At 38.4% G+C, this 27,351-nt stretch overlaps 1 protein-coding gene across 23 annotated transcripts in view; it reads left to right on the plus strand.

Moving 5' to 3' along the window:
- PARD3 (par-3 family cell polarity regulator) overlaps positions 1–27,351 on the plus strand; it is a 424,465-nt gene that overhangs the window by 298,827 nt on the left and 98,287 nt on the right. For 15 of the 23 annotated variants that reach the window (XM_032443027.1, XM_032443029.1, XM_032443033.1 and 12 more), the window contains 2 exons: positions 6,705–6,815; positions 24,635–24,892. The exons of 1 other annotated variant lie outside the window; for it this stretch is intronic. In XM_032443027.1, the coding sequence (XP_032298918.1) occupies positions 6,705–6,815; positions 24,635–24,892 (369 nt within the window). Of the gene's footprint in view, positions 1–3,903; positions 6,137–6,704; positions 6,816–24,634; positions 24,893–27,351 lie in introns of those variants that run through there. 7 more of the 23 variants (XM_032443035.1, XM_032443038.1, XM_015853126.2 and 4 more) reach the window with 3 other exon arrangements.

Raw genomic sequence — 27,351 nt, forward strand, 5'->3', positions numbered from 1 at the left:
CTCATCAGTAACGCATTGGGGTAAAATCCATTTAGCAGATTTTATGTACGTTATTTTTTGTTATATGAAGGATTCTGGTATAGCTTCTTGTAAACTGAAGCTACTTTTGAGAAAAGTTATGAATGTGGAATTTTCATTGCTACCATCCATACATCCTCCTTCCTTCATTTCTTCAATCTATGTATTTATTTATGAATAATTGTTTACAAGTGTATTATCCATGTGTGTACTTTATATATATCGAAAATAATGTGGCATCTTGATGTAGCTTGAGCTTGTTCTTTACATGTTCTGCTGTGCCACAAGCAGCTTCCTCCTCTGGGTAGTCTTGCAAGGTTCATTTGCACTGATACATTGACCCAAAGCCATTGGAGGCACAGAGTCTTTCTGCTGAGTGCAACAGGAGTTGGGTGAGGCCACCTCCTCATTGATGATGGTCATTCCAGCAAGCAAGCTTGAAATTAAGCCTACTAGGGCCTGACAGAGAGGTCCATATATGCATTTGGATTTGATTAGATTACCCACAGAGTTCATGAGATTTCCTATTTTAGGGTCAAGCTTCATAGGTCTGTGTTTTTGTCTTTTTATTATCAGTGGTACAACAGGGCCTGAGGATAGTCCTCTGCTCTAATATGGCTTGACTATTATATTCTAGGGATCATACTTTTTAAAAATGGCCCACTCCTATTTTTGAATTTCTTCACTTATTATCATTTCTATTGTTGGCTGAATTTGAGGATTAAGTCTGTGGATCTGTGAATATGACTTTGAGCATTTACACTTATCTTGAAACTTTCTCTAACCCTTAATGTAAAAGGAGAATTAAGAAGCTATAAATTAAGTAGAACCCTGGAGTATCTTGGCAATTAGAGTGAACAAGATTTCAGCTGCTCTCTTTCATCAATTTCTCACACTCTTGGATAGACAGGGTATTTTTAATTTATGACTTGTATTTCAATTAGTCATAGAAGATTTTTCTGGAACTTCTTGCTTATTCAGTTACAGAATAAAATTAAACTATGTTTTAGTTATTATTTTTTAAAGCTAATCTTTGTTTAGCTGTGCTGTAAATGGGGTTTAGATGAGAGAACTGAATAAATCAGTAAACAAGTGAGATGTTGTTACTATATTTAAAATTATTGCAACTGTTATAAGACTATTACTTAACCATACATGTATGTGCCCTGAAGTATATATTAAGCCATGTCTATCAAATAATGTATTTATCAGTAGATAATTAAAAAAAATATATCTTGTGCTTGAAGTACATTTTCATGGTGATCTTTATTTTCCACTATAAGTAATAATGTTCTGTGCTCTGATTCCAAGTGTTCAGACTGGTGGAATTGGTGGCTGCAGGTGATGTAGCTCTAGCTTCAACATCAGGACTTCTTTTGTCATAGATATGTGAAACAATAGCATGTGCAGCTTGACTGCTCTTGCTTGTGCACCATGGGGTGACCTGTGTCTGTGCCCTGGTATTTTGTTTGCTGATTTAAGGTAGCGCTTCTATAGCTCACCAGCTTTTTGGCAGAAAATGGCAGGAGCTTGAAATTTGGTTCTCACGATTGTCTGTATATCAGTGTCACATATGCTCCTTTTTCTGCACTGTTTTGTTTTATTAATTCTGACAGTAGTTCATGTCTTTTTGGTGGGTTTTCTTTTAATGCTGTCCTCCTTTTTGCTAATGCATGATGCATTGCTTCTGCACAGGTTCTGAGCAGTGCAGTCCTCCTGTTCACTAAAGGAAAAGGTCATTTTAGAGTTGCATGTGAGAAAACTGTTGCAAGTATTGCAGCAGCCAGACTTACATCAATGAGAATGGGAGCAACGCAGGTTCAGACAAGGGCCTGAACATCGCCAGGTGCTCAGGCACGTACTACCCAGCTGTGTTCAGAGAGAGGCCATGTTCTTGCAGAAGTCTGATGTCTCTCTGACACAGGACAAATGGGTGTGATTACTGTTTTACAATGGAGAGATTGTTAGCAACTGGAACGCGTCCTCCTCTGGAACGTGTTCAGAGGAGGGCTACGAAGCTGGTGAGGGGTCTGGAGCACAGGCCTTATGAGTAGCGGCTGAGGGAGCTAGGATTGTTCAGCCTGGAGAAGAGGAGGCTCAGGGGAGACCTTATTGCTCTCTATAACTTCCTGAAGAGAGGCTGTAGTGAGCTGGGGGTCGGCCTTTTCTCTCATGTAGACAGTGAAAGAACTAGAGGGAATGGTTCCAAGCTGCGGCAGGGGAGATTCAGGATGGACATTAGGAAATATTACTTCTCGGAAAGGGTAGTCAGGCATTGGAATGCACTGTCCAGGGAGGTGGCGGAGTCACCGACCATGGGAGTGTTCAAGAAACATTTGGATGTTGTGTTGAGGGATATGATTTAGCTGGGAAGTATTGGTAATGGTTGGACTGGATGATCTTCTAGGTCTTTTCCAACCTTGATAATTCTGTGAACTGCATTCTGTGATTTTCTAGCCTTCGGTTGCTATCGTGAAGTGAGCAGTTGCTTCATGGGTTAGCTGTTATGCTGGTGTACCAGGATATTCAAGATATGTATTATGGAAGAAATAGTACTGGCAGCAGTAGAATTCCAAAGTTTCCCTGGGTGACATATGGGGCGTTGATCCTAATTCCATTTTCCCTTCCTTTTGAATAGATGAACCATAAAGAAATAACCTTTCCCAGTGAAGCAAGAACTGGTTGGTTGCAGGGAATGCAACACTCATGTTAATAATCATAGGACAAGTCACAGCACATGCCATTTGCACCTTTAATGAGGTGAAACTTTTACATACTTAAGCCAGATCTTTTCCCTGGGCCAACGCATTCAAGCTGAGATGTTTAAAGGCCAGGAGTAAACCTGGGGAGGTGGCTCACACTTTTCTTTGTTTGATTCATGCATCTACACAAGGGAAGGGCAGGGGTTCACTATGGGCTGTGAGGGCATAGGGTGACTGTAGGATATGCATTTGGTGTGCTTGAAAGGATATTGCATAGATTGCTTGCATTGCAGACATCTAGATACCCTTATTTTGGCTTCTAAGTGTCCTGTTTCATCTGATATTTATAAATCAGAGTAGAAAACATGAGGATACTGGAAGAACTTGTGATTTTGAGTAGCTTCACACCAGCCTAATCATCAGAGTACACTGAGTGCTGTACAGTTGAGTGCTTAACAGCTTGCTTTAATTGTGTGCCTTAGCATTGCTGTACGTTGCTCTTCCGTAGTTAAAAACTTGGCTGGAGCATGGATTGTAAATAATTTGTAAATGTCGTCTGTTATAAATTTGGTGAAGAAGGATGCTGATTTGGGCTGTGGGCTTCATTATGGCTGTAAATTGTACTTCGTGAGGAAAACACTTTTAGTAGAAATAAATATCAAGCACACTTACAGTTAGTGAGAGCAATCTTAGCAAAAGCTCTGAGTGTCATTGGGAGCAGGGAGTATTTACAGAAATATAAGGTTGGATCTGGGTACATTTATGTGTGTATGTATGTATCTTCTTCACAGTTCTTTTAAACACCTTTCTTAAGTGTTGCTGGAGCCTGAAAAAATTGTTTCGTTTGTTTGTCTGCTGCTTCTCCTTTTGTAAGCTGAAGCTTAACAGAGATGTGAGACATGCGATCTCAGAGGAAAAGAGAAGTCTTAAACTTGTAAAATTTTGTTTTGCACAGAGGTGTTGCTAAAAGTCTGCAGAAATGCTTAGAGTCAGAATTGCTTAGGGCAGCGTGCTTCCAAAACCATTCTGCAGCTCTGAGGCATACAAGTGTGGTGCAGAACAACCTGTGCAGGTGATGCTGTTAAAGACATGGAGCCACAATCAGGGAGGGGGGAGGATGGCATTGATTGCTCTGGGTCTGAGGGTAGGGACAGTGCAGTTAATGTTGCTGAACTTATTACAGGCAGTGGTGATTATGGCAGATATATCACTTCTGCGGGTGACAAAGTCCAGAGAAGGCAACTTTCCAAGACCACTGCAGTTCATATTCTACCAGGCTGTCCACTGCTGGGATGACCACAGAGCTTGTCAGAGATTGGCACTGGAAAGTCTCCTGTCAGAGTGGTGAAATATGGCCACCCTTTGAAATACCTGGGAAAGGACCAGCAACATCTTCTTGAAACTCTGTTGGGAATATCCTCAAGGGCAGAAGATGATCAGAATGTGTCCTGAAAGAGAAGAAGGGTTGTTGCCTCAGATTGCTCACAAGCCAAAGCAAACTGAACCCTCTGCCTCTGTTGAAGCACAGCATGCGTGGCTTGTTCTGGATCTGGAAACTCAAACCATCAATTTTTGCTAGGTTTGCATTACATGTTAATGTGAGAACTGCTCGGCCCACAATCATTGCTTACAAGGATTATTAGAAATAGACTGTGTATTTTATTTTATTTTTTTAATAGGGTATTGATTTCAATAAATTTCTGCTGCTACAATTAATTGATTTTTCGTGATAGAAATGCTATTTTGCTGTCCAAATCTAGTAGATAGTAACAGAGATCCAGTTTCATATATATTTATGTATATATATGAACATATATATTATTTTAACCACTAGCACATTTTCAAAAACACACTAGCTATTCCAGAAGTTGGTTCTTTTACTTTACCTGACATTTGAATGAAACAAGGAAGGGCAGCAGGGAAAAGCAAACACGAGCATCCCAGAGATGCTGTGCCACAGCACTACATATGTTGCGCATCTCCTGCAGCCCCACATCTTCTGTCAGACAGAGCCCTGCCACCCCAGCACACCTTGTGCGTCAGGGTAAAATGGCTCTGTTCCACTGTTTGTCTGCCAAGGTTTTGCTCCTCTCTTGGCTAGAGAATTTAGGGCTATTTTAAATTAACTGTTATTCGTTGTATAGGGTAAGACATCCAGAAGTTGACTGGAATCTCTTTTGTCATATATGTAACTGTTTTGTATAATAGCTTTGACTACCCTTTAATAAATAGGAGATGTTTTAAAAAAAAAAATGTGGTGGTATTTCTAGTCACTGAATTTAAGTATGTCAGTTTTATGCATAACACGTCGTAAAAACAGAGATTTCACTTTATGTAGTATTTTGTGTTTCTTAACCCTATCATGTCCTCTGCCGTTCATTTTTCAGATAATTATTAATGAACAACTTTAGTTTTCATATGCCTGAATTACTTTGGAAGCGAGCAGTCTGGAACTGTGGAAAACAGCCATGCACTTTACAGTTTGTGTACATGCTCCTACACTGCACATTTGTTGGTTGTTTTTGTTGTTGCTTTTTAGCAGCTGCTCTAAGATCCACATACGTGGTTACTCAGTATAATGTTCTCTCTTCACTCGGTGGTCAGAAATGAATCTTTCTGCAGGTTCCTTCACTGTGCAGTATGTCTTCAGCCCACACAATGGCTTTGTACTGGTATGAACAGGAACAAGAAGGAAAATACTATCAATGCCTGGTGGACTCTAAATATTGTAAACAGTGTATTTTCAAGGGACAGAAGAAAGTTTTAAGAACTCTGTGTTTTATTTCACTGATTGTAAGCATTCTAGTTACTGGGCATTGCGTATTTCAGTGCTTGCTTTTGTCTTTTGCTATGGGCTTTTGTGTGCAAAGTGTCACAACTCTCAATACATGAAGTAAAATTCTTTCTGAGTTTAGTGTGATAAATGATGCCATTTTTAATAGGTAAGTATTATAAGAAGATACTATGTAACAGATATGTGTTATCCTTTCAGCCTTAAATAGAGAGAAAATGGCCATCTACTCTGAGGCTATGTCTAGACTTTGGATTTCTCTGTACAAAAATCAGTCCTTTCAAAGTTGATCTGAAATGCCTAACAAATACACAAATTTTCATCCTAATAATAACTAAATATCTCAAATGTCAGACCATGCTCTGCCTGAGTCTAAAAAAAATCCAATGGAATGTGCAAATATGGAAGAAACCTAAAATACTTGAAATGTTGCCAGTTGTGGGGTAAGAGATGGAGGGCAAACATTGGGCTGGCAATGTCTGGGACAGCCAGGCCAGTGCCAGCCCTCTGCCCTTGTTCATTGCATGGAACACACTTGGGGAAAAAGAGTCATGAGTATCAATGTCTAAAAAGCCCTTAAAGCCTTGGTGCTGGAAAAGAATAAATTTCTATTTTGGATGCTGTCCACTGTGTGGTGAAACTGCTTTTGTGGGGAGGTTTGGGTGGTGGTGCTGCTTATTGGGCAATCATTGGACATATGGGTGTCTGTCTTTTGCGGTTCATTTGTGAAAACTTCCACTTGATGTAAACTACATTTGCATTCTTTGGCAGTGACAGTGTTGAGAAATTTCTGAAACACTGCTTGACCTTGTATTCAAGAACAGCGGCCTGGTCAGAAATAAGGAATGAGAAGCTATCCCTTTCTTGTTTTGTTGTGTTCTTTAGGGAGGAATTCTATAAGATTTTACAAGGAGTGAAGAAAAAAAAAAATAAAAAGCAGAACAACAATAAAAACAAACAACAACAAAACAAAAAAACCAGACACAACAAAAACCAAAACAAGCAACAGCAAAAAAAGCTCACCAACAAAAGCAGCCTAAAAGTATTACAGATTGTGATTCTGAGGTCTTTGCATTTTCCCTTGCTGGGTTTTCAAGAAGCCTTTCTTGGAGGATTCTTTTTGTCACAGGAAAAGGAAAATACAGTTGTGTTCATTTCACAAGTTAGATTCTTTTTTTGTGTGTTATTAACAGGTTTGGCAAACATCGCAAAGATGACAAGAGTGAGAAAACTGGTAAAATAAAAGTGCAGGAAGCTCTTACTTCAGAAGAGGAGAGAATACGAATGAAGCAAGAACAGGAGAGGTAGACTTCAGTATTTGCTTAAACCTTGATAGAGAGTTTGTTTTTTAAACTAAATAACTGAAGTTCAATTTTCACTGATGAAATTTCCCAAATGTTGATATGTTTATATACTTTAAATAACAAGACAAACTGGATTTATTTTGGAAATTAGTATTTTGGACGTTGGCTGCAATAAGCATCTTTTGTAGGCCCAGGCTCCTTTCTATATTGAGGAGACTCAAGTAATAATATGAAATAGGTTCTTTACACTTTCTAAAACTGATTTTATTGACTTTTTCAGAAAAGAAATATTTATATAGAGTGAAGTATGTTTCATATTTTTCGTCAAATTCTTGCATATCTAGTTTATTCACTGATTTAGAAACAACCTAAGAATTATATTTATCAGTGTATTGGTCACTGGAGTTCAGTCTATTTATGTCATGCAGTCTGTTTATGGAATAATATGTATATTAAACTGCTAATTGTAAAAATGAGTGGTGAATACCTCTATTTTTCCTTGTCAGCTTCTCTTAACATTAAAGCCTATTTAATATATGTTTATATGCTCTTCTTGATACTTCCAATCTATTTTTCATCCTGTCTTTTGTAGCCCAAGTTATGTGGGGGCCTAGACTAATATCTCATATAAATTTAGCTAAAATCTTGGGAATCTGTGGTCATAAATGAACTAGTATTTAGGGATGTGTTTGGAAAGGAGTCCCCTTTGAAAAGAAAGCTTCTCAGTGAGGAGACAAACAGACTACAAAGCTTGAATGCTGTCTGGATTCAGGCATGTTTATCAGTGAAAGTGAACAATGAGTAGAGATGATTTATTTAAAAATGATGCTGTAACTCAGCTGTAGCAGGAAGTATGAAAGAAAATGTTGTTGACCTTATACAGGAGGTGTAAATAGTTAGTCATGATGGCCCCCTTTACCACATCTCTATGCAGCTTTGTCTTCAGTAGATTAGAACAGGAATTTACAGATGATGGTATCATCATTATAGTATCTGTTGTATAGTCTCATCAGTTCAGTGTAAAACAGTTCGCTTTCAGTTGTTTTAAGGGCTGAGGAATTTGCATTGCAGTTAAAGCAGGCTGTACATCTATGAGTTACTGAAGATCAACTTGTTAAACTGCAGAAACTTTATTGTGTGTGACCATCTGTTTGAATTACATTATGGGATTTTTTTTTATTTTATTTTTTTTTTGCTTTTTAACAGATAATCTTGTATAAATGTATATTAAAAGTTATTCATGTCTTTCTCCATCCATTTTGACAGTAGAGAGTGGTTGGATCGCAGTGTTTTTACTTGTCAGTTTGTTTTTTTATTTTCTCTCTTTTAACAAAAAATGAAACAGGTCACTAAATCTGTTCCTGTTTTTTAGAGTAATAGGCTTTCAGATTAAATTGAAAGGGGAAATACTGGAAATGAAGGAAATAATTGACTTTGGAGATAAGTGTGTTTGTGCAATCAACTTTCCCTTACCCACGGACAGACCACCTAATTTCTGCATAGGCTTGTATTGAGAGTGCAGAGATACTGAAAGCTGCCTCAATAGCTCCAGGCAGCTCAGGGCTAGAGAGGGGATATCCATATAGTTCATAGTGCTGTTCATAGTGCTGATCTCTGGTTTAATGCACTCTGCTGAACCTAAGATTGCCAAGCACTTGGGGCTTGTTAGCAGCAGTAGGTCCCCAGCTAATCAGCCACGTACATTTATGGAGAGAAGGAAGAGTGAGTTAGTTATTTTGAATTAGTAATGTTTTTTCTTTCTTCATTCTTCTTTCTCTGTCTCTCTGTGTCTCTCTGTCTCTCTCAGTAAGAATGGTGAGAGTATAGACTGTCCATGTGATGATTTAAGAGAGGTTGCAATAGTCACGCTGGGTACCAAGGTAGAATTATGAAATTATTTGTATAGTTCCCCATGCATGGAGCAAATTCCTAATCCCTGTCCATTGAGTTATGCTAACCATTTCGAATCTTTCCTGGAATCTCACTTCTTGTTTGTTTTAAATCAATTTATGCCTTCACTGAACCTGCAGAAAATGCATGTGCCAGAACTTCATAACAGCTTGATGTTATCATAACATAGGTCCTCCTCCTGTTATTCTCCTTCCCTAACTGTGTATTTGCTCTCCTTTGTGTTATGTCTATAAGAGAATGCAAGTTCTTTGGGGGTAGTGGCATGTACAACTAATAAAAGATAATAAAATAGCAACCAAATGTGTGAGGTTCTTCCTTATGTTTCTGAAAAATTCAGATGTTGATTTGATCCATAGAGACCTTAAATATTTGTGCAGTTAGATTTCAGAGAGTTGCCTTCTGATCCTGTAAAATAATGCTGTTAAACACAAGCTATTCATGGATAATACTCTTGCAAATTAATTGAACAATCCCTCAAAATGCTTATGATTAGACAGTGAAACATTACTGTCTATATAAGTGTTGGTTCGTAATGGCTGCTATTTTAACTTTGTTTTCTATGGGTTTTTCTCCCTCGGTGTTTTTAGCGGTGTAATTCAGTTGCTATGTTTTACTTGGTATTTGATGCTATATACCTCTATAATGGGGAAATAGTCTGGATTTAATGAATTTACTGTGTTTGAGAGGCTTGGAAGAAAAATCCTTAGAGAGTCAAAGAACAAGTGAATGGTCAATTAAAAAAATCAATCATGCCCACAATTTTATAAAATTATTATGCTTTGACTTGATAATTTTAATAGTACTGTGCTTACAGGAGTATTTTCTTTAGTCATAAAAATGTGTTCATATTGATTATGAGAAAAATAAGCAAATTAATGTTCTTCAATTTACTGTGATTAAAATTAGTAAAATTGCCTCGTGTAAATATATTATTAGTAATAATGTTTTATTACTGAGCAAATCTCTTCTACGTATGGTGTGTATTTACTGAAAATTTAAAAAAAAAAAAAAAGAATTTTAAAGAGAGAAGGAAATTATCTAGACAAGAACACAGATAGCATTCAACAAAATAGAATACTGGAACAATTAGAAGTGACATCTGAGAAGAACACTCAACAGTCTTTCCAAATTTGCCCTGAGATACTTGCTACTTATAAAATCATAGAATTGTTTTTGGCTCCAAAAAAAACAACAAACTGTAGATTCTTGAAGAATTTGGATACAATGTGAATTGAATTACCTCTATTCTTGTGCCAAATCACAACCATTTTATATAAATGCTAACTAGGAGCCACTCTTTGTCATGCTGCACCTCTGGACCACTAAAATTGAATAGCATTGAGATGCTATATTGGATTTGTTAGACTGGGAGAACAGCCCTGGACCCTTCTTAGTTTTATTATGGGAGGTGCTCTGCCTTTTCTAGTTTCCTGATGAATCTGTAGTTTCTTCTTAATACTTATAGTCAAACTTACAGATAAATAGGGGAGACTTAAAACCAGGTTCTGAAACTTTCGTCAATGACTGACTGGAATTAGAGTTTCAACCCAATTAGCCTTCATATGGATGGTCACCTTCTGCTATCCTACTGGATCTAAGCCCTCAGAAGCCCACTGTATAAACTGTCTGCATCTGACCTTTGAGAATCTGCCAGGCCAAGGTTTTCTCACTAGCCAGCATGACCATGGGGTATCCCACAGATTGCCCCGGAATGTTTTCTGGTTCCTTCAAGACAGTACAGTCTCTCTCTTTGGAGACTGGAAGGCAGAAGTTTTCAGAAACCCACTGCTTAGTTTTGTCTTCTTGTTTTGGTTGATGACTCATGCTGGTGAGACATTTTTCTAAGAGCAGGTTTTCACCCTTGCATTTTGCTTTGCATTTATTTTCTTCTCTGTTTTTGGTGCAGAAATCTTTAGCAGATCAAAAACGTTTGCCAGTGCACTGCCTCTCCTCAGCACCAAGATGTGCTGTTCCGGTCACATGCATGGCACAGCCCATGCCTGCTGCATCTGTCTTCAGTCCTGGGAGTCTTCTAGCAGTGGAAACACTCCCCAGCCCAAACCATTTTACTCTTTGTGGTCAGGTAGTTGGTAACAGAGGAACAAAATAAATGTGCTTCTTTGTGAAGTTTTCAACATGTTCATCTGTATCCAGCATGGTTCACTGCTAGGTAATGGTTAAAAAGATGAAAGCAGCAATTCTAGTATAATCTTATGGTTCGAAGTATGTGATCCCAGCTATGGCTGAATAGTGCTGATTCTGTAATCTACCTCTAGAGTCAATTCTTCCTCTGGAAAGAACAGCCTATAGGATATTTTCTGTTTGGTTAATACACTGACTTAATAGCTTTACTCATGTTCTATAAATCTGTTACCATACACAGGTATTTTAATCCTAGTTTTGTATTCTTCCTCTGCTTCCACAGAAATGGATGCAAAATCAGGTGCTTAAACACCTGTTTTGTGAGGATCAGTACTGAGGTGATAAGGAGAAACATTTTGAAAGAGAATTAAATAGCTGCATTGCTGGAAGCACTCTGACAGAGGCTTCAGAAACGCTGAGAGGGTGACAGAGCAGTCAGTGCCAGGGAGTCAGCAGGGTGTGCCTTCCTTCTCACTAAAAAAAGAAGCCATAAACTTCCAGTCTTTGCTAGTCTTGTTGGAGGAAGATTAACACACAGCAAAGCAGCACTGTGCTTCATGCACATAGATGTAGTTATCATCTGCAAAATAAGCCCTTTTTTGTTTTGTTTTGCTTTGTTTTCCCCCTTTACAGTCTGGGAAACAAAACCTTTTGTTCCTGTAGGTTATGAAGGGAATTACATTTACATAATTCTGCTGTTGTTTTTCTCCTTGTTCTGTGCAAATGTCATCACCGCTGACATCAGCGGTGCCATGGGAGTCCCACCTGCTGGCTGCAGCTGCAGAGCCAGGAGGGGAGCTCCTGACAAGGCATGCTGGGGTGCTTGGGGCTGAGGAACCAGGAGCGGGCTCCCTAATGATGTTTCTGGCTGGGAACCTCAACAGGCTTTTGTATGACACAGTAATGTCTTGCAATCAAACGTGGAAAATTATTTTAGAACAGGAATTGGGGAGAATATTATAATAATTGGAAGTAGGATGTGGTGCTCTTACAGATTCAGGAGAGTATGGTAAAAAATGTGGGAAGGATGACTAAGGATCTGTGTCTCAGAGAACCTGTTTGCAGAGGTGGGTTAGCTGTTTCTCTCCACACTGGCAGTTTTACTGTTACTTTTGTAGACCAGTGATTAGGCTTACAACATATTTTGGTGCTAGCATAAACAGAAGTATGATTCTAGTGTGTGTTTTTCATGTAATGATTTTTCCTGAATTTAGAGTGCAACATTGTTTATGTTCATTAGCAACTAATATAACACCGATATTTTTTCCTGAAGGTTTTGGTCATTCCATAAAATGTTTCCTGTATTATATGTTTCCTAAGGGTATTAGAGTCTTTATCTCCAACATATAATAAACTTCTCTTCATCTTTCTCTAGTGCCATTAAAGCCACAAGCTTTTTGTTGTAAAAGTATACTAATGAGTAGAAATGTTACAACAAGAACAGAAGTCTTGTGTTTTCCCTTCATCATGCATCATCCATTTTAATTAGACGAAAGGGTGGTGAGTACTGTGACAAGAGTCTGGAATTAAAATCATTAATTGATGTCAAGCTGACGAGAGACTGCTAACATGAATTTACTGACAGCAGGAAAGAAATTAACCTTATTACTTTATTTAGTACATTGGGACTATTTATTATATTTTCCTATGCAAGGTCAGTGTGCTCTATTTATGATGATAGAGAAAGACAAATAATTAATAGATGCTGTGTAAAAAGTTTTGTTACATCCTATAAGCCACATCGTTAACTTGAAAAAGAAAATGACACACCACATCCCTTTCATCAGCATAGCTCATGAAAATCATTACAGCCATATTTTTTATATTTTAAATGAGCATAATATGCTGTGCTATACTCTCCAGCCAAGTACAATTATGAAAGTGATCTGATTTAAAACAATGCCTTTATTTCGTAATGTCAGTGTCACAAAAAATGAAGCATATTTTTTCCTGCAGTGACATTGATTGGAATAACTGTCTGTTTTGATCATCATTGGAAGGTCAGCCTAACAAAGATGAGTTTTAATGTTAAGCGTCTTTATTCTTTAGATGAAAGAATATAATGGTGTCTTACAGAATGACAGCAGCATCCTATAGATAATTTGTGACCCAGAGGTCATCATAAAAGAATAGAGAAGAGGTCATCCTGTACTAAAGGCCATCTGGAACTGTTAAAGTATCAGATGGAGTGGGGGGGCTGAGCAGCAGGACACTCTTGGTGTCTTTCCAGATTTCCCAGAGAGAACATAATATTTTTGTTGGAAACTCCCAACTTTCTCGCTTTAAGCAAAATATTTTCATGAAGCTGTTTCATCTTACTTCTAGGGGGAAAAAATAGACAACATGCTGCGATATGGAGAGAATTTTTACTTCATACATAACCCAAGTGTTATCTGTCTTTAAAGAAAGTAAAGGTTCAGCTTTAGACTTGCAGCTGCTGTATTTTGCTGCCGCTTAACAGCTTTTACAAGAAATATTCCCTCTCAATCCATAATTACTGCAAACATTCAGAATATAAATATTTTCTAAAGAGACTTGCATAAAATCCTTTCTGATAAAACTCCCACCCCCTTCTCAGCCCATAAGAGAGGAGAGAAAACAATCCCCCTGTGAATCAGAAAATAAGAGCAATGTGTTTGTTTCTTATTCTCACTTATTTTGGGATGGGGTCTGCTTGTCAAGGGATATTCCAATTTCACTGAGATTTAGAGCATTTTTTGGCAGTTGTTTTTTACACAAGGGATGAGGGTGCAGGATATGAAAACAAATGAATGGCAATATATATCTCTCTATATATACATATATTTTGTAAAAGAACACAGAGGTAAAGCATGAAAATATTGAGCCTAGGAGAAATATTTGAGATCAGTTTTGCTTCATAAAAGTATGGGCTTCTGGAGATATGTAAATTTAAGCTTGAGTGGAATAATAGCTGCTGAGGTGTTTTTTAAACAAAGCTCCTCACATTCTTTAACTGCATTTTGTAAAGTATATGGATTGAGATTATAAGACATCACACTACAACTATATTTTCTCTGTTATTCTACAGAGATTAAAGGCACTGTACTGACAAGGACTGACCAAGTCCCTTGCCATATTTGTTTGGTCTTTATAATGTTCTTGAGTTACAAGTTTTGTGTCTGTTCTGCGGATCATACAGGTTCAGCATTCTGTTAGAAATACCAGTTTTAATAAGAGCATAAATTTGCAGTGTTCCACGTTTCCATGCCAAGGCTTTCAGGATTGGGCAACAGTCCATCCTCTGATGTTGCATAAGTCACTCTGCTAGTGTTACAGTGGCTGTAGGAACTACTTATCTGAGAATGAAAATAGTTGTAGCATAATTGCAAACATACTGAATATGGCTGCATCTGTTGGTTCTGAGTGGAACAGAACTGAAAACCCATCAGATTTTCCCAACGGCACTACAGGAGTCTAACAGTAAGCCACTGCACTAAAAGCTTTCTTTGTTCTAATTTTTAGATAAAGCAGCAATTATTTGACTAATCAGAAAGACACCTAGTGGTGTATTCACAACAGGCAGACAAGTCCCCTCTGCACACCACAGCTGGACCTTGTCTTTTGTAACCAGTTACTACCATGCTCCTCTTAATGGATTATAACGAACCAGGTTTGGTGTCCGGCCGTGCTGTAGATATATGCTGCCAGTCAATACTGCAAGCCAGCAGGGTTTTAAAAACAAACTCTGAAAGGTGTTGTGGGTGTTAATTTTTGGTCCTGAGCATATAAAAGCTGTATTCTCTATTGGTGGCTGTTTAATTTTTTCTTTTCTTTCCACTTCAGTGTATGATATTCATATAATCCCTTTCTTTGTTGAAAGGTTTTTCATTGTAATTTTTTGTCACTTCACACTGTTTCATTTTCCAACTTTAAGATTTGATTTCTTCATATATAGCACTAGAAACACAGAATAATGGACCTACAATTGAGCTAGTGACAGAATTTCGTACTCACTTGTGTTACTGCACCAGCTGGAGGAGGATGATGCTGGATCGGGGTCAGCTCAACTGACTGATGACAGTATTGTAACCAGACCTCCAGTTACTGCCTGCAGTATCTGTGAATGACTGATTTGATATGTGCTATGATATATGGTAGCAGCATGTTGTTGTTGTTTTTTCACATATGAGAACAGCTGTTCCTTACACATCCAACTACAGAATTCAGATGTTAGCCAGAAGTAGTGTTTGCTGATTGGTTCTCCAGTTGGAAAAATACTGCAGGGAAAGTAACGGCCCAACAAAGCCCCTGTAAGAGAGGAAAACAGTGCTCTTAGAGTGAGGAAACAGGAAACAGGGTTTGAAACAGGAGTACTCTCAGGTGCTTTAGCAATTGTTGAATCTCTTTATCTGTTTCAGTAGTACTTCAGTCCAGCAAAAGAACTAATGAAGATTAGAGCTACGTTAATCTAATGACTGGGGATCATTCTCATATCAGTTAATCTGCCCAGTTTTGTAAACCAAAAGAAATGTGCTTCTCTTACAGACAGCAGTGATGTTATTTGATGCAACCTGCTTTCCAGCAGGATAACAACTCTGTTTGCTCATCACGGTGATCCTCCATTGCTGGGGCTGCTGACCGCAGGATCAAATGTGAAAATTTCGGCAGAAAATTGTAGTCCTTGTAGTGTTTGATTGGGGGATGCGAGGATCTGTTATCCTGCCTATGTACCTGGTACATCTGGATCCAGTTGAACAAAATCCACAGCAGGTATACTCTCCACCCCCAAGTGCTGCAAACTATTGACTGTGTAGTCTAAAGCTGCATGGAAGGGGTAATTTACTGATTGTGTATGTGTATGTGCATCAAAAAAGGCCAGAATTTTTACTTATGTATTCAAAGATCCAAGAAAGCAGGCTTGAGATACTCTGAGGGGTGGGGTCTTCACTTTGGAAAGACAAGAGATGAATAAAGATAAGGGCAGGTAGAGGTGAGGTGCATAGGAGATTCCACCAAGTTAGAAAAAAAGATTCTAGTGACACCTTCATTTTCATCAGTGTCACTTGGATTCCAATCTCTGTTTGCACTTCATCTGCTCATTAATGTAATATTTACTTTATCTCCTGCATTTTTCACTTCTTTACATCTTCATTTGTATTAGCCTTCTTAAATATGAGTCCTTATAAAAATGAGCATGCTTTTCTCAATTTATTAGAGCACTTATAATAATCACTTTTATTTTTTTCTCCCTACTACAGCCCTCCTGGGTTGAAGCTCATTAAAGGTTTTTGAAATTCTAAGGGATCTCTTCTGCATGTGGAATTTGAGGAAGGGGGGGAACGGCAGGGAGATGCTTGGTACTATCACATTTTCTAATTGGCAGATAAGCTGTGATTGTTGGAGGAGAACGAAAATTAAGACTGCCTGATTGTGTGTATTTCTGATGTATCTCTTTAATTTCAAAGTTGGTGGACTCTTTTTTTAAAAAAAAATCTAGTCCCTGTTATATTTCTCTGTTCTTGTAGAAACATTACATGGAAAATATATGTGTACAAATTTTTTATAGAAGTCGTAGCAGAAATGCTAAGTCATGGCTTGAAGAAGTGATTGAGCGCCTGGTGGGAAGGTGGGGCCAGTCCAGGGGAGCTCAGCTGCATGCAATGCACCTGAGTGACCGGAAGGGGTGCAGCCATGATCCACCCCTTCCCAGACCACATTTAAGGGTTGGCAGTGGAGATGAGGGTATCTCACTGGTGATCCCTGCCTCTCTGAGGTCTTCTGAAGGTAAGCAGCTTCTTTCCTTTATTTCTGTACTGACAGCTGTTCCATTTGGGCTCGTCTTCATTTGCCTATGACCTTGGTGCTCTGCTGTCATTGCTGTGCTTTCCATTATGTTATGGAAGTGCACAATTATACATAGGTTGTTCCAAAAGTAATGCCTCCTGCCTATCTATCTGGAAACTACAACAGATATGAGGATCACAATAACAATAGTTGATAGAGTAAATTCTCAGTTATAGAATGTTATTATTTTTTTTTTTTCCAACATAGTCATCACTATTAGCTATGCATTTTTACCAGCAATGAACAAGAGCCTACATGCTATGCTCATAAAAACCTGTAGCATTAGAGGTGACTTTCTGTTGCTGAAACACTATCTGCTGCCTCACATCCACTGTTTGGCATCTATAAGCTTTTAGCAAGTGCCAATGAATGTCAGCGGGTGTGTATCAGATACCATTGTGTCAAACTGTCTCTCTGCTGCCATTTGTTGCACAGCGACAGAATGTAACGGAGTATCAGTGGGAAGGCTCAACCTTTACTGCCACACCATCTATATCCACCCCTGACTTTATGGGCCAACATAATAAAATAGTAGGCATTACTTTCTGAGCAGTCCTTGTATAACTGGAGGAGAGATCATGTTGCTTTTTCAAGTTAGGATCTCCAATGTACACATTTCCTGCAAGATGTCTGCTTCATCCAGAATTTTGGGTTTAGGGGGAGTGTTGCATTGTTGTCCCCACATCCCCGCCCCTCCCCCGGGTTCATGGTGACGTACTAAAACTTCCTATGGCAATCTATTTATCTTTTTAATTATAATGTTCCCCAGCCCACAACATCTAGTCTTTGTCTTTCTTGCTGCAACTAAAATACTTAATATTTGCATTGCATGTAGAAAACATGATACTGTTTTCTTCCTTATGTATTAGGAGACTGCTGTTATGTCTTTGCTGCTTTTTCCACAGCAGCTTCATGTTGCTGACTCCAGAGTAATGTCACTCAGTAGAATTTTCAGATCCATTCCTACAAAGCAGCTCCCAGCTTTTTACCTTTCTTTTAATTGATATACTTAATTATTGTGTAAGTTACTTTCTATTTCCTGTTATTAAAATAAGTTTGCATTTTCAGTTCTGCTCTGTCCTTTGAGAACATTTGAAGTTTCGATCTTTTCCTCTGTTTTTTCTTCATTTGGGTTTTGTGCAGATTCAGAAGGGTCTTAATTAACAATGAAAATATTGAGTAAACTCAGAGAGAGATCTATGCAGAAAAAGTCTCAATCCGTCCTCCTGCCAAGAGTTACTCCTTCTCTCTAGATCTTTTGTAGGAATTGCCCTGTTCAACCTATTGAACTGCTGTTTTTTCGTAGCCTGATATCTACTACTGTTTCTCCCCTATTCATGAAGTTTTTTACTGTGTTGCTGAAGGAAATCGGATTGGTTTGACCACATCTGTTCTTGATAAATTTGTGGTGGCTACTGCTTGCCCCATTATCTCCTCAGTGCTTACCAATAGTTTGATTCAAAGTTTCTCAGGGGGTTGACATTAAACTGATGAGTCAATAATTCTTTTGCTCCTCCAAGGGATGTTTGACTTTTTCTGGTCTTGCAATACTTCAACTGTCTTCAACAGTTTCTCATGATTACTGAAAAAAAGTCTCAGCTACCTGAGACCGTGGTGTGTGCAGGATGAAGTTCAAATAGCTTAACCAGCCACCTGGTTGCAATGAACCGTTTAGTGAAGACATATGAAGGGAAAACTAACAAATTAAGCCTTTTTCCTCCTCAGTATCATCTGTCAATTTCATTCCCTCGGTATTGAGCAGAGAAGAAACCTTTTCCTTCTTCTTCCATTAATTGCTAACACGATTACACAATGATTTATTGTTATCTTTAAAGCTCCCTGCTATTTCTATTTCACATTATGACTTGGCCTTTTTGATTTTGTCCTTGCTTTCTCATGATTATCCATAACAAGCTCACCACATTGTTTGTGTGTTCCTTCATGTGTTTGAGGTGAAAGGACAGCCATATCTTAACCAACTAGGTACATGTGTATGTACAGGAGATACAGCTGAGGTGTTCATTTAGTAACTTGAAAAAGGTTGTTCTTAAGCTTTCCCATTTAAAAATGCTTAATTGTCAGGGTTGGGTTTTTTTTGGTTTTTTTGTTTGTTTGTTTTTGTTTTGTGTGTGTGTGTGTGTGTGTGTGTGTGTGTTAAAGGTTTGAATAAAGTGTTTGCATGTTACACATGACTGGGTAGCTTGCTGCTGCCTATGATCACTCGTTGCCCACATTGATCCTTTAGAATGATTTCCCTAGGAATCCAGATGGTTTTGCTAAGAGATGGTTATAACTGTGATAACAGACTCGCTCTAATAATGGTAAGAAAAGCTAAGTGTCATAAGCAGGTTCAGAGAGAAATCAAAATAATGCCTGTAATCAAGGTACCTTCATTAGAAGAGCAGTTGTCAGAAAAATTCTGCTTGGATCCTGACAAAGGTCAAAGGAAAATATAGAACAGAACAAACTCCCATATTGACTTTATTGTCAAAATTAGGAAAAAGACTGTTAAAGCCCTAAAGGCGTTTGGGGAGAGAGAGAGGAGGGGCAGTGAGAGCTGGCTTATTGCTGGCATGCTGTGCTCACAAGGTATTACACTCTAGCCGAGGAGGAAGGGACACGTCTGACAAGATCTGGCAGTGCACCCACTGACCTCTTTATTAGAAACAATATCTAGCAAAAACTGGGCCAAATGTTGTCATCCCATCCGACTAACTTAAACAAGCTGACTGACATTATGAATGTGTTGTTGTTTTTCTCAGTTCTTAATCCATCATACAGAGGAATGCCAGTCTGATGGCAATAGAACTGAGAGCTGTCAGTGGTGGATGGCTTGTTGTTTGGGTTCTGTTCTTACACAATGCTATGTCTACCCTTAATAAGCATTGTCCGCCACTCCACATATGTGAATTGCTTGCATTCAGTACTGATTTTGTAAATCAGAGAGCCTCGGTGGAAAAGACTATGTTGTGGATAATCACTTGGGCAATCACTGAGTCCTGGCAGCAGCAGGATGATTAATTGAATTGACCAAGCAATTGCACACCAGAGGCTGCAGCCAACTTTGTTTCATCTCTTAAGGGAGGACGTTGCCGCCAGTGCAACTATAATGTAATACCCATGAATACCCGTCCCATACTGTGCTGGTCAATTAAGAAGAGTAGTCAAATTTTAAAGGATCTAAAGGAATTGTACGACAAATCCTGCAAAACTTCTGTTGTCATCACAGATGTGAGTTTTCCACTGCTGCAAAAAGTTAGTTTTGTTCCCATAGAAGTGAAGTGAGTGTTAGCTCAGAAGATTTGTCTTGCAGAGTGGTACGGGTAATCTGAGCTACCTGGCCAACTGCCCTTTACAGCAGGGGGTGTGCACTTGACACATTTGTTAGAGCCTAGTGAAGGGTTCAGTATCTCTGAACACAGGAGTGTTTCCCTGCTGGCTGAACAGCTCTTTAGGCCCCGCAGGCAATGGCATGCTGATGGAATGTAGTCCAGGCCTACCAGGAGAACAAAACACATGCTGGCAACTAAACATAGGTGTCTAAAATGCTAGTTGCCCTCATCTGAAAGCCGAATCCCACTCGAAGGGTTTTGAAAAAGGGAACAAGATGTCTGCTGTTTGCAGAGCAAAAGCTTTCTGCTTACTTATGTGACCACAATCCCATATGTATAAAAATTGCTATACAATGGGTATGTCTATCATTACTGGATTAGCTTGCAATGAAAAGCCCGTTGAACAATTATAGGAAGTTCTTCAGCTAACAATATTGTCATTTGAAGCAGTTATCATTAGCTTTTGAATTGAATGCCGCAGAAATGCGTGAGGGTAGTTCATACTGTACTGAATGTTATAATTTGAGTCTCAAAAGAACGACATCACATTGTTGACATTCAGTATTAACACTTCAGCAAGAGGGCTTTAGAAACTTCTAGGGATAGCTTTTGTATTTTTGAAAGTTCAATTTCATTTAAACACTGCAATATTGATCAGCAATTCTTGCAAAATTCTTTCAAGATGAAAAGAGTTATTAAAATGCTAAGCATTACTATCACTGTTAAGTCCATATAAGATCCATAAAATAAATCCTAAAAATTAGCTGATCTGAAACCCCAGACATACATTTTTATTGTGTCGTGGAATACTGTTCAGTGAAGAATCCAAATATCTACACTGTAAGCCTGAACCACTCTGGTTGAATGCTTCTCCAGATACTGGATTTCGGTGTTCACATAATCACTTTATTTTTACCTACCATAGTCTACATGGACATGTCCTGAGCATGTGCTTAATTTGGTGCGTGCTAATGGATAAGTTAAGCCACACCATGTGTATGGTGGCACTCAAGTTGGGAGTTTACATAAAATATAATATGGCATTAAATTCAGCTTACTTATATAAAAATATTATGAGATTTAAAATGGCTTACAGTTTAACAAGGGATAGAGTAATATTCAGCTACTAGCTGGTGTTCCTTTCAAGAATGTATCTATGGTTTGTTTGTTTTCTTTTTGTTGTTGTTGTTGTTGTTTTGTTCCTTTGAATTTGGAGTCTGTGCTTAAATATAGTATGTCCTGAAGAAAGCAGAAGCAGAGCTGCACATTAAACGATATATAAATTTAGTCAGAATATCTATATTTTTGTTGTATTGTAGGAATACCAGTTTAGACCTTACGCACTGTAAATTCATTCAGTGAAAAAGATTCAACAAATTTTGGATGTCAGTACAGATGAAAATCTTAAATCTCACCTTTGAGTCACGCCTTGTAAATGCTATTTTCGAAGGTGACTGAATGTTTTGGTTATAATTAGCAGGAAAATGTATAATGCATTTAGATTCTGATTTTTTATTATTTTTTTTTAATACTGTGTATTAACACATTTTATCAGAAATTAGAAAATAATTCTAAAAAAAATTAAAATCCTGGTAGATGTGAATGTAATTATTTGGATAACACTTCAACAATCAGTTCACTTCCACTTGAATAGGAGTAAGTATTCTTCATTGAACCATGCATGGGAGAATCTTAATGTTAGGATGCGAGTGATGTTACTTAAGTGTTCAAGTGTATTAAATAGCCAATAAGTGGATATGTGAATATATTTTGTTAACAGTGAAACTGTGGGCACTCATGTCTGCACCTATGGAGAGTTAAGTTATGTTCATGGTCAAAAACTGGATAAATTCACCATCATGCATCATAGCATTCAGTAAGACAAAGGCCATTATTGCCATTTATCACCAGATAATTCAGTTTTATGAGCACATCAGGTAATGTGTTTTTTTGTTCTGAGTGCATTCCTGATGCCTTGTCTTTGTTATACTGCCTAACTTTGTGCAAGACTATTTTACTTGTCTAAAGTCTTTTTCCCTCAAATTGGCATTGACCATTGTTCAAATATTTGGCAACATACTGACCACTGAAATTAAAGTGCTAGAATCTAGCAATATCTAGAAAATTGTGGATTTCCTTTGCTTTTTCCATTCAGAAGGTTAATATTAGTGGGTAAATATGTTCTGCTACAGGGTAATTAACACAGAACTACAAACTGGAACTGCAGAATGATGAAGTCAACTACTGCAGGTCTCCATCAGTACTGCTTTTGCTCTGGGATATAGGACAATGTAACGCATACCTTTGTATTTTAAATCACATGTGCAAAAGCAAAGTCTAAATTTGAAGTGGATTTGGCATTTAAGGCTGAATCCTTTGTCAGTGTAAATTAAGAAAAAATAAATCCCTTTGGAGACTGATAAAACTTGGAAATTGCAGAGGAGCATGCTGTCAGCTGAGTACCGTTGCAGTTTAGTTTTCTTGTCCATTTTCCCATCCTAAACTAAAAAGCAATCAGTTAAAAAAAAAATAAATTAAAATCTTGTTTGCTTAATTAAAAAACTATGTTAATTTTTCACAGAGTTCTTCTATTTGCATTTTCTTTTTATTCATGTACTTGTTTTCCTTTCCACTGGGGCTGAATACAAGCGAGAGTTGTGGTGTACAAGCCAGCAGTAGTGGTCATGAAAACAAAGAATGAAGCTGTGGTATAATTCAGGTGTTTACATGAATCACTGAGCCACCAGTGCAGCTGTTACTGGCTGTTGAAGAGAGTTCAGTGGATCAGTTTGACTCTGAGAACAGTACCCTTGGTCTGTAATTGTGGGATTTTTGAAGAAAATAGATCTACCTTTCTGTATTACCCTTCTATTGTATTATTTTGTTACTAGGATTTACATTAGCCTACAAAGCACAATTTGCTTGGAGCTCATTTTGGTGAAAACATTCCAATTTAGACTTCTCCATACAAAAACTCAGAGCAGGATTCTCATGCACGCACACAGTTGTCTTGTGTCATTTCAGTTATCACAGTCTCTGAGATGTCAGCACAGGGCTGACAGACATGACAAGGGCCTGCAAGAGACCTCCTTGTCTGGCAGCTGGGGGTCTGGCAGGGTGTCTGAGGGCTGTCAGGTGCTTGAAGCTGCCTGTGCTTGAGCAGCTAAATCAAGACTGGCAAGCCAAGATCTCACAGGAGACCTACACAGGAGTGTAGGTGTCATGCTAGGACATGCTGACTGCCACAGGAGAGCCATAACTCTTTAAAGTCTGCTGGCAGTGATGGAGCCTGCCCATGTGGCTCTTGGGTTCCCACCTGCTGCAGGAGACTGAAGCGTGATGTCCAACTATAACCAGAATCCCATCCCTCGTGCGTCCCCTTTTTCTTTTAGCTAAGAGTCATCTTGAACATCATGTGGCTAAGATTAAAATTTCCACAAAATGCTGCAGTTACCTGACTCTTGGGTTTTCCTCTTTTTGGAAGAGGCAAGACTTGCTTTCAAAGGATTCAAAGGCTTTGAGCAGGCTGCTCCAGTTAATCGGTCATCAANGGGGGGGGGTGCCTAGAGCTATGTTATGAATGGATAGATATTGTCACGCTGTGTGGTTTTATCTATTAGATGAAAAAGGAACACATTTTGCTAATGGAAGGGAGGAGACAGCTGAATGCTTCATTTTGCAATGATGACAGAACATTAAATCAGCCTGGGTAGACAGTACTGGGGGTGCATGTGTCTTTCTTCAGTTCACTGAGTGTGTATGGGATAGATCGGATTTTCTGAAATACCAGTGTAACTTTGAAGCCCAGATCAAGTTTTAGTAATAGGTCTGTGTGCTTTTGAAAATCTGACCTGTACTCAGTTTGTATTTGTCAGATTCCTAAATGCCATCTGTTTTTATTTGTCACTTTTTGTCATACAGCTAAACAAATGCACTTAGCTACCAGATCCCAATAGAGCATCACCTTTCAATTGTAACTTTTACATAAGACGAGTGTTAGTACTTTCTGTGAACAAACAACCTACTTTTAGGAGGTGCCAGATTCAGTTTGTTTACATATTAAATAAAACATGCACATTCTAAACAATTTATACAAGGAACAACTTATACTGTTTACTGCATGCATACATCCTTAAATATATGTGTGTATTTTAATCTTCTTAGGTTTTTAAGGCTTGGAACCATAACTTTTATAGTGTTGGGCCAAGAAAGTACATTAAAATTCATCCCTGAAGGCAGGTGTTAGAACCACTATATCTGTCAGATTTTGATGGAGTACCATGCAATATGAATGGTGTCTGGCCATTCTCAGGCTGGTCAGGTAATGGTGTAAAGTTCCTAAGGTGCATAAAACAACAGACTCTGACAACAATGGCTAGCCTTTTTTTTTCACTTTCATTATAAAGAATACAGTGGATAATCAACCTTCTTCCTTAAAGCCCGCTGTTGATTGTTGCTTTTTAAGATCGAGACTTCAATATCCAATGTAAAACTGAGGCTCCATGACAAACTGAAACAGGGAACACATAAGTAGTCATTGCTAAGATGGGCTGTCCAAGGTGACTGTTAGCTGCTACTTTCAAGTGAAAGGAGGGAAAAATTAGTTTCAGCCTTCTTTTAATTTTTCAGAATTCAAGCAAAAACTCGGGAATTTCGAGAGAGACAAGCTCGTGAACGTGACTATGCTGAGATTCAGGATTTTAACCGGACTTTTGGCTGCGATGCAGACCCAATGTATGCTGGAATCTCTTCCTATGACTCGTCTTCAAATAGCGGCACAATAACTCTGACCAGCAGACCGCAGAGCCCAAGGGAAGGACAGACAGTTGAAGCCTTGTACGCCCAAGTGAAGAAACCATGGAATTCCAAGTCTTCACCTGTAGACAGGTAGGCACCAGACAGCAAACACTATGCTTTTACCAGATTCCCCTTGTAATGCTTGTGTCGTGGGAGATGACTGCACAACAATTGCGAAATCAGAACCCCATTTTTTTATTTATGGCTTTTTAACAGCCTTGCTGTGGAAAAGTATGGTGCTCCCATAAATCAAATAGTAACAGAATCGAATGGAATGTGAAGGGTTTTTTTGTTTTGTTTTGTTTTTCCTGTAGACTCAAATTTTCTCCTCATTCTTCAAATGGGTTTGAGTTCAAGAGATTTGGGATAATTCATTTAAAATTCAGACTTGTGATATCACCTGGCTTATTTACCAGAACTCGTAACTAGTATGGCTGTGGAATGCAACATTTTCTATCTATTCACAGCAGTTTAGATATTTCTGTAAAATTCTTACTATTAAAGCTAAAATAGGTTAATGGTTACCTGCTTCCTAGTTCTGTGGTTCTGAACTTCATTCTAACAGGTGGAACTTCTTGATAAAATACAGACCAAACTCCAAGCTTCTGTCAGGATTTATGTTGTGTTTTTGGGTTGTATCTTATGATTTATACTTTTCCTGGGAATGCATTATCGGAACTTCATCATGCTAGGCCTTAAGTTGAAATCAGGCGAATTTCAAAACTCTGTCAACAGAAACCAGAAAACCTAAAGCTAAAACAGGCATGCAAACTAACGTGAAGTAGAAATTAGCAAAGGCAACATTCACAGCTTTTTTGTACTTCAACAATGAAAATACATCTGTTTTCTTGGCTGACATCTATGATGTTGAAGTTCTGCATTTTCTCAGTTGTATAGAAATGAACATTGAAATCCTGCTATGGGAGGTGCTGACTCTTTTGGAAGGCATTAGTTTTGCTCACAGTAAAACCACTTGTTTTGTTTTCTGCCCCATTCTTCCCAGAAGAAAAGAATAAACTTTGATTTAAATGAGCAGAACAATATCTTTTGTTACTGTGTTTGAGATCTGTAAGGAAAGCAGCTATCATGAAGAGTTAAACTAATTGTCTAAAATGTTTTAAATAAGGACTGAGTGATCCTAGATCTATTTTTTTAATTTTTTTTTTTATTTATTTTTTAATTTCCTTTACATAAAATTGGGGAAAAAACATGTGGTGTTTCATACTTTTCTATTAACATTCAGCATCAGAACTGCCTTTTTATTTTCTCACTCATACAGTTATTCTGTATTGCACTGTGGCTACATTTGGTGTTAAACAAACCTAGCTTATATGTTGTGACTGTGTATTTTATTTCAATGAAGGAAGCAAAATAATTTCAAAAGCAGACAGCTTCATCTGTGTTCTTGAAATTTTACATTCCATAGCCTTACACTGATAGACACTAGTATGCTCAAGTGCCTGACATTTCAGGACTTTTGTTATTTTGGAAATCGAGATAGCTTGGTTGGATATGGCTGCCACGTGGTGCCTCTAGCAGCTGTTTTTGTTAGACCATAAGCGGTGTTTCATGCCTGAGTTGAATGGCATCAATGTCACATCAACAAAAAAAAGTTCTTTGATGCAAACCTGGCACGGTGAAATATAAGACCTGTGTGACCCCGCTAACTCTGTGTGATTGCTGATAAAAGAGCTGGGAGAGAGTGAGTAAAACCGAAGATAACGGTGTGCTGAGGGAACCTGATGCTAATGATAAGGGTGGAATAGAGGAGCAGCATGACAGTTTCGTCATTCAGGCTGTTCTGGCAGATCCCGGCAGCACTGAGGGCCCCATCGCACACAGCTTGGTCAAACTGGGACTGAAGGCCTGGTCTGTCTGCAGAGAGATGGGAGTTGAAATTTGAGAGGGGAACGAGAAAAGCAACCCATGGTTTAATGATAAAGGGATGATATGAGAAAGAAATAGGCAGTTCATGTGGAAAAAGATTATTATTTACTACCAGCATCCTTGGGGGGATTGAAGGCTCATGGCCAAGAACTTTCTGAGGCTGTTCTGTCTTTTACAAACTTCATCTAAGAAGTATTAAAGATCTGAATATCATTTTAAGAAATAGTTCTGGTTGTGTGTGAGATGCTCCTTAGCTAAGATGTCTCCCTGCCTGTAGGATGCCTGGCTTTTCACCCCAGGGGCTCCTTTAACTCTTGTTCCTTAGTGCCTCTTTCCAGTAGCGAAACCTTCTCTTGATGTACTTTGCCATAGTCATCATGCAGGTACCTCTTCATGATACTCTTTTCAAGGGAGTTCCTGTCTCTTCAGGATGATTTGTCCTGATATTGCATCAAGATATTTGAGGAAAAATAAATTAGTTACAGCACTGCATCCTTAAAATACTGTTTATGTTAACAGTTACTGCAGATGAATGCTTTTTTCCCTGTTTTTCCCCTTTGCCCTTTCATCCCTTCCTTTCCTCTGTGTTTCAGAGGTTAACTAAACAGTCCCTTCCAGCCTTTGTGGTTGGGAAGAGGAATCTTTAGCAGCACACTGCTGCT

The sequence above is a fragment of the Coturnix japonica genome, chromosome 2 (genome assembly GCF_001577835.2).
Source record: "Coturnix japonica isolate 7356 chromosome 2, Coturnix japonica 2.1, whole genome shotgun sequence".
In the NCBI taxonomy this organism is placed as follows: Eukaryota; Metazoa; Chordata; class Aves; order Galliformes; family Phasianidae; genus Coturnix; species Coturnix japonica.